Genomic DNA, 8,249 nt, shown 5'->3' with positions numbered 1-8,249 from the left:
TTTCATAAACAATAACCATAACCATTTTCAAAAATCAAGTCAACCAGTAGTTCAAATCAAATATCTTCAAATTTCTTGTCCGTTTGTTTGAACTCAAGATGTCTTATTTCGTTTTTGTACTAAAATTGATCATCGATTGCAGAACCAACTAACCAAGCTTAAGTTATTTGTAAGGTATCTCAATTAATCACTATGACCTGTTTTTATGTGAGAGGAAATAATAATATTTTTTTCAAAGCCAGTAACTATCGCTGGCTTCCAATTTTTAATTAAAACCAACTCAAGCTTTGTTGTCACTTGTCACCTCCCTATTATTAAATTCAGAAGAGATGCATTTTTCAAGGTGTTTTGGAACTAAATACCAAGATACAACATTGAGATTTGTCTTTCCCCTTATAAATGGGTTGAATAGGATGGTATCAACAAAATGAATAATATAGACAGATGCAAGAAAGGGGCAAGCAATTGACCTCTTTTGTCTTTTCTATTTTTCTTTAGAAAGAACAAGCAGCAACATCACTAGCAATAAGGACATTGTGAAACAAATAAAGAAGCAAAGTGGTAAAATGTCTTTCTACTCGTTTGAAATTGCAGCAGTCCTCTTCTGTTTTCCTTGGCTGTTCTTCAACTTCTCTGTTTTCCTATTCCCATTATATTGGTTACTGACTGAACCCTCTTGAGCACTGCACATTTGAGACTTCAATTTGAATCCAAATTTCTTCGACACGCTTCCCCATGCACTCGAACCCTTTGTTCGCCCCAATTTCTCGATTTCCTGCTTCATGTTTGAGCATTCCTTCTCGAGCTCGGACACTCGCATCCTCATGTTATCCATCCCCACCTTCAAAACCTGATTCTCTCTAACAGCTGTTCCCCAACCTCCTTCATTAGATCCAACAATCCCACTTCTCAACTGTCTGGATCCATCAAGATTGTCTGAAACCAGAAAACAGCCAGCAATTGAGGTCCTGAGCTGAAGCTGCTCAAAAAAGAGTACTTGAACGATAATTCTAAGGGGTAGCCTTTCATTCTGTGCAGCATGGGTACAAGCTTCTAAAGAAAGCTTCTGGCAGTCCATCAGTCGACATAGTTGTTCTCTGTCAGATTCTCCCAACCATGGGTGTGACTGCATATTAACATTGGGAAAAATTAGCAAACATTACTAAGCCATAGGCCTGTCACTCGGTAAGACATGCACAACACATCTTTGCATCTAAACAGAATGGTGGTGTGTCAAATTTTAAGTTTATTCCTGGTTCAGTGAAAAAAAATGAATTTGTTTTGGGTAGTGCCCCAATCTGATTTTGTTTCTCTTCTCCTGGAGGTCTTCGCATCCAAATCGATAATAATGTTATAACCACACGAGTTATCACAACGGTCCAGTTCTTTCTAGTCAGAAATTAAATAAGGGCAATTTGATCAACCAGTGACATGCTCATGCACAATGAACAAATAGATGTGGGATCAGAAAATAGAAACATAACCAAACCTCATGCTTAAAGTACTCAAAAAAATTTCTTTGGATATTTGACTTAGAGATTAGAGAAGGAATTTTCAAGGGAAGATTTTGTTGAGATCCGAGATATGATTGCTTTTATCCTTTGAAATGCTTGGTGAGACTTTTATAACTACTCTTTGTCAGTTGATGTGGATTTTGTTCATTGTTTTGGACTTGGGCTGGCTCTTCCCTCCCCACCCTCCTAGTGAAATATTTCTTATCCAAAATAATAATATTTATTAGTAACAATAATAAATGAGAGAAACTTCAACGATAAAAACAAACATTTCAAGATGAATGACAACAATAAATACTTCAAGCTGATTCGGCTAAGAATAAAATCCAAGAACATCAAGAAGCCTATCACATGAGGCAACAATAAGTTATTCTACAACTACATGCACAAAGGATCCTGTCCAAAGAATGGGGTTGAGGCTCTGCGTGAAGATAAATGTTAGAGGATATCAAATAATAGACCAAACCTTTCTTCCGAATGATGCAGCCAGCCAAATTAGATATCAATATGACTTGCACGTTGCAACTATACAGAAACATGTAATTCAATTGCTATTATAATATAATCCATACCTTCAGATATATGTCTATGGCACGATAAAGACCATCATCCAAAGGTCTAGCGTAATCAGGAACTGCAGCAGCAAGAGCTTGAAACTTAGGAAGCTTTAAATTAACATCGGGAGCAACTTCTGCAAGGTACCCATCTATCAGCTTTGCGACCATGGTAATTGGTGGCAAAGAGGGCGACCCTATCAGTTGTTCATCATCAATAGAACATGGAGAGGCACCCCCATGCGTGATCTGATCCACTGCAAGGAAGTGCTCAAGAATCCTTTGTACACAATCAACATTGTAAAGTGTCTCCATGGAGTAAGAGAAATTGGGCATCAAAAGATCTTCTAAAGTGGCTTGATCAAGCTGCATGCCCACCCTTTTCTCTAAGTTTGAGATGCAAGAGGGATTGACTCGAAGGATCATGGATGTACGTAACAAACCAAAAAGCAACTTAGTCGGAACTAGGCTCTTCTGCATTGGAAGCATCCTATCAATCTCTTCCAGTAAAAGTTTTTGTTCATCTTCTGAGGGTGGGGTCCCCAAAGCCACTGGCGCCAATCGACTACTCGATTCACTAGAACCTTGACGCCGATTTAGACCAGGAATGTACCTTTTAGCATAGGAAGTGACAGACCCTGCAATAATTTCCTGCTTGATGCCACGTGATTCCATGACAGAAATTAGCCTCTTGTAAAGAGGCAAGCTCAAGGCCGCTGCATCCTCATACCACCAATCTAGACTTGAATTTTTTGGCCTAGCTCCTGTACTTATGCCATTCCACAAAACACTGCCACCTGGACTTTGCATGGGTCCTCCATGCTCTACAATTGGCCACCCAAATAAACTTGGGTCAGTGGATGCTTTAATAGCTAGTGACTCGATACATCTTTTAGTAATCTGGAGTTCATCTGCATGAGGGAGAATATCATCACAGGTCTGTAGTGCCATCAGAGAGTCCTTCCAGCTTTTGAGAACAACTTGATTCAGGAAGGCCTCAGTCTGAGAAATGAGATTACCCTCCCCATACTCCTCAGTCATTTCTAGGCGCTCAGCTGCGCAGCGTAGGTAGACAACATTTGAGGCTGTAAGTTCAAGTTTCACCCCGTAGCAGAACTTGGCAACCAGTTCAAATGTTTTGGCACCCCCAGGAATGTCAGGAATCTTTATTACACCTCGTTCCTCTTGTTCTTCAGGTGCTTCAGCAACCATTTTTTCCATAACTCCACTTCTTGATAGCAGAGGGAACTGCAATCATGAAAAGTAAAGAATTTTATTAATAAAGCATATGCATAATATATACTTTTGTAATAAGCAAGGCTACCTTCTAACATTACATTCCATTAAATCAGAAAAGTCATGAAATTTTCATAAACTGAGGCAGCAAACTTGAAGATAACAGAGTTAAAATTACAACTAAGTAAATTCAAAGATGTCAGCCAGTAAGCCACTCCTTCAGGAATTCCCCAATCATGCATAGATCCTTAGTTCTAGAAATATACTTGTACTAATGCAATAATCGAGGAAATAAGTCTAATACACAATCCTTACCTAAGTCCCAGAGGTCAGGACATTAATATCTTAAAAATTTTCTGACCTACTCTTAAATCATCAATTGACCCAAAAGCTTAAACTTATAAGTAAAGGTAAATTTATTTATATCATCTAACACTCCCCCTCATTTGTGAGCTTGAAATATGAAGAACACCCAATAAGTAGAAATCTATATTAAATGGAGAGGAAATAACATTGCTGGGACTTGAACACAAGATCTCTTGAACCAACCTGCTTTGATACCATCTTAGATCACCAATTAACTCAAAAGCTTAACCTTATAGGTAAAGGTAAATTTAATTACATCATCTAACACTTACAATCATCTAACACTTACAACATTTTAGGTTAGGGAAATTGTTCCACTTCAATGAGAACATTTAATACTTACATAAGTTGTACTAAACAGCTACAAGTACAAGAGGAGAGAGGATCACCCAAGATTCTTCTCTAGAATTATTTGTTCAAAAAAATATAAATTTTTGAATGGTGATTCAAATTTGAACCAAAATTTTGTTTTCTTTTTTTAGGGGGAAAAAAGTGAAGCACAATTAGAAGTTTTTGCACACGCATATTTGATGGAAGAGATGATATAAAGTACCTTGTGTAGATGGAATGACATCTCTCCAACTTCAACAATAATATCACTAGGCAGTCCACTAGTGCAGAACCTGCAGCCATTAACAAAATGAAATAAATCAAGTAGAAAGCTTTCCCCTTATTTATTCTGCTTCCGAGGAGTTCCGTATTAGCAATGTAGATGGGTCCCAAATTCAGATATAACCTTAAAACATGCCTATATTCCTTAAATTAAAGTTTCCATCTTAGCTGTGAACAATGAAGGAACAAATCCCAGCACAATCGACATGTACAGACATAGCTAGTGAATACTACGAAAAAACTATCAGTAACTTTGTCAAAATGTTCTAGAAGAAGTTGGAGCGAGTTGAAAACACTTGACTACTAAGAAAGCCATTTAGAAACCATGGCAACTTGAAGCATATTGACAGGCAGTTGCAAGCAATAACATCAATGAACTTACCAGTTACCATTACGAAATTTATAGAACTATTGGGCTAAACCTCAATTCTCTACTTATTTAATTTTGAGAAAAATGAAGAGAACTGTCTGCAAGTTACAGAACCAATATCTACTGCAGGGAAGAAATTGTCTAGAGTTTGAAGTTCAGGGTCCATACCAGGCCTGTCCTTGCCTCTGGAATGCATCGTTTTTGGATCCTAGCTTCACGCAAGCCATCTTTCCACTGAAAATGTCGGAAAAAAAAATTCAATGCTAGAGCTTCAAAATACTACCCAGCTAAAGTGCAAAAACACCCATCAAGCACATGTCACAGTCACACAGAACCAAATTCCCCACACTACCTTGGTAGTTTCTGTAAGAAGCTTGTATAAGCAGAAACTGAAGCAAAACCCAAGCCAAATTACTCGTTCAAGACCGAAATCAGCAGAGAACCCTAGAAACCCAAAGCTCAAATTTCCTAAACCAGCGGCAATGTAGCTCGTTGACTGGTTTCTCTTACAAAAACAACTCACTACACAAATGGGTATTGTTTTAAACTAGTCGAACACTGTCAAACTACAGGAAGAAACGGTTACAAACTATCAATATAGAGAAGAAATAGACAAATCCCTTTACAAATTGAGCTTGCTCTGAATTCCTTTGAACAGAAGCCTCCAGCTACCCACTTCACCAAAATACAACACCACCCAGAAAACACAAACACCCAGAACTCAAAAAAACAGATGAAAGCAAATCAAGACAGAAAATTAGTTCAACCCCTTCAAGTTTTGACCTAACACCAACCAGCTGTTCGAAGAAGAAGAAATTTATGGTCTCTTACTTGTTTTCCCAGCCTCTCAAACTCACCTAGAAGATTCCAAAATCCAAACGCCAATGAGGAAGAAAGGACCAAAACCAAAAACAACTCATAATAACGATTAAAGAAAAGGGCATGAAGGAGTCAGTCGTTGCGTTAAGACTAAGAGTAGTGCTGAAAGCAATGTCCACGCGAGACCCATCTGCCATAAAGCCAGCCTGAGCCTGCGGGGCTTGAGAGGAATTGAAATCAATTGAAAAACCCAACGCTGGTTTTACAATTACAATTACAATTAATGTCAGTTCTGAGAGAGAGAGAGAGAGATAGAGCAATTTTCAGAGGCACATGTGGGGTCGTTTGCCTTGAAACACACTCATTACTTTCTAGTATTTTGTTCCTCAAGCATCTTTAAACATGGTCTCCAACAGTAACGCAGTTGACCCATATCATAATCTGGATTAAATGAAGAACAATTCCTCAGTTTACTGACAAATTTAGAAGCTTTGAAGTAACACCTATCCGTTTTCTATCCAGCTAGGCCATGTGGATACATAATTTTGGCCTCTTTTGGAGGATTATATTATATATGTATTATATATTAATGGGAATACAAAATTTCAGGTAAAGAATTCAGCGAAACTTACAATGCAAAATAATAAATTGATTAAAAGGGTTTTCATTACCTCATTGACATGGGTCCATGATCTCTTCATGGATTGACCGAGACGTTTTTCTGCCTATATTGATGGAAATGGTACATAATATATGAGCTTTTAAGACATTAAAAGCCCCATTTTTATTACCATAACACAATAAATGTCATCATTTTCTTTCTTAATCCTTAGGGAAAAAAACTGTCTTTTTTTCTTAGTTGCTATGCTATTGGAATTTCACTCCTTAAATAATAATAAGGTTGAATATTCAACTTTTTCATATCCCATTTTTTATGGTTAGATTTTGAATTTAGTTCTCATTTGTTCTTTAAATTTTAAAATGTTATACTTTTAGTTCTAAGTTTTGAGTTTGATCTTAATTTAATTCATAGATTTCAAAAAGTTACGATTTTACCTTTGATATTTGAATTTTATTTTAATTTGATATTAAGTTTCAAGATTTACATGTTTAACTTCGTTTTCGCTAAATAATCACTTTTCATTATTAATATTGAGGTCTATTAATTAATTTAAAAGAATTATAATTAATCAAGTTTTATTATTTTTTTTATCATTATTAAAGTTAAATTTAAAATTTCACTTTATAATAATTTTAGATTAATTAATAAACATTAATCTCAATGGCTAAAAGTGAATATTTAGTGAACAATTGAAGTTAATAATATAAATTTTGAAACCTAAATATCAAATTGAAACAAAGCTCAAATTTCAAGGATAAAATTGTAATATTTTGAAACTTAAAGACTAAATTGAAATCAAACTCAAAACTTAAATACTAAAACCTCATCCGGTGACCATTTTAATTTTTAGTTTTTTTATTTAAAAAAATTAAGCCTATAAACACTACTTTCACTCTCAAATTTTTTTATTTATCATCTACCTTTTACCAATAATTTAAAGAACCAAGCAAAATTTTGAGAAAAAAACTTTTAAAATTTATTTTTGTTTTTAGAATTTAGAAATTCAACCATTGTGCTTAAAAAATATGCAAATCATTTATAAGGAGAAAATAGACCTAATTTTTAAAAACAAAAACAAAATGGTTATCAAATAGAGCCTAAATGTAATGTTTTTGAAGTGAGGATCATATGCAAACTAGACCCGAAATTTAGAAGGAAAATGTGTTTTTATTTTTTCAAAATAAATCACATTTTTTGAAGTGATGGACAGTTCCACCAATAGTTGCCAATTATTTCATTGTTAGGCTGCTTTTCTTCCTTAATTGCTTTAATTATTCATTCAATATCAAAAGCATCCTTCCACTTCATATTTTGGTACACTAATTATTAATATTTTCATGAAAAATTATTGTGTTTTGCAGATTGCAACCATTAAACAAAAAGTCAATTTATTTGAATGACAAAAGCTGCTATTTCTAAGCCACAACTTTTAGGCTCCAAATTCTAATCAAAGTTGTTGGCCAAGGAAACTTCCAACGTCTCCCATGTGAGGCAACCCGGTTGGTGAAGGAATACTTTTTTTATAAACCAAATTTTCATAAAAAAATTATCATTTTTGTCCTTAATTTCGTGGGGTTCAGTTACTATAATTATTATATAATGGATACGTAACTAACTTAACAATGTAAAGTCAAAATTTTAGTAAATTATTGAAAAAAAAAATCAATTTTAACCTTTAGATTTATTAGGTGTCATCAATTTGAAATATAAACTTTCAATTTCATCGATTTTGATTATAAATTTAATGTCACAATTTTAATCCTTAATTCAATTTTCGTTGATTTACCTACTAATTTTTAACCAAAATATATANATTCATAAACTCATTAGTTTCAATGAAATAAAGTTTTGCACAAAAATAAGTTTGATGTTAGTTTTGTCAAAGTGAATTTAACTTAATAGTATTGACATGTACTTCGATTTAAGAGATTGGAGAAGCTCAGTCTCTCACCCTACAATAGTTGACAATAAGTTTGACCAATGCACAAATTAACCATTCAATAATAATTTTAGAAATTCATAAATTTCAAAAAAAAAAAAAAAAAAACTCATGTAAATTTAAGATTTGTAATTCCATTAAACACATAAGAGAACTTTGTTAACGATACTTAAAGTGATAACTTATTAGATGGTTAGAATTGCAACACAATTTAAAG

The 8,249-nt window shown here is 34.4% G+C and overlaps 1 protein-coding gene across 2 annotated transcripts; it reads right to left on the bottom strand.

Annotated features, from left to right (window-relative positions):
* Positions 1-344: 344 nt before the first annotated feature.
* On the bottom strand, positions 345-5,887 carry LOC120073179 (BTB/POZ domain-containing protein At1g30440). Of its 2 annotated transcripts, none has more exons than XM_039025847.1 (5): positions 5,510-5,887; positions 4,821-4,886; positions 4,224-4,293; positions 2,087-3,316; positions 345-1,126 (listed from the first exon to the last, which is right to left on the bottom strand). In XM_039025847.1, exons 2-5 carry the CDS (start codon positions 4,877-4,879, stop codon positions 575-577), a joined length of 1,911 nt encoding a protein of 636 aa, XP_038881775.1. In that variant the 5' UTR covers positions 4,880-4,886; positions 5,510-5,887; the 3' UTR covers positions 345-574. The 2 variants fall into 2 exon arrangements, with proteins under 2 accessions (XP_038881775.1, XP_038881774.1); XM_039025846.1 differs by having other exon boundaries at positions 5,005-5,886.
* Between the last annotated feature and the right edge of the window lie 2,362 nt (positions 5,888-8,249).

Source organism: Benincasa hispida, chromosome 3, assembly GCF_009727055.1.
Source record: "Benincasa hispida cultivar B227 chromosome 3, ASM972705v1, whole genome shotgun sequence".
Classification (NCBI taxonomy): domain Eukaryota; kingdom Viridiplantae; phylum Streptophyta; class Magnoliopsida; order Cucurbitales; family Cucurbitaceae; genus Benincasa; species Benincasa hispida.
This window is presented reverse-complemented; position numbering and strand designations above follow the sequence as displayed.

Coding starts and splice junctions, on each gene's coding strand:
- LOC120073179 (XM_039025847.1), bottom strand. CDS start 4,879: ATGGCTTGCGTGAAGCTAGGATCCAAAAACGATGCATTCCAGAGGCAA. Junction 4,294..4,820: donor CAGAGGCAAGGACAGGCCTG/GTATGGACCCTG, acceptor TAATGGCTGCAG/GTTCTGCACTAGTGGACTGC. Junction 3,317..4,223: donor TGTCATTCCATCTACACAAG/GTACTTTATATC, acceptor TCATGATTGCAG/TTCCCTCTGCTATCAAGAAG.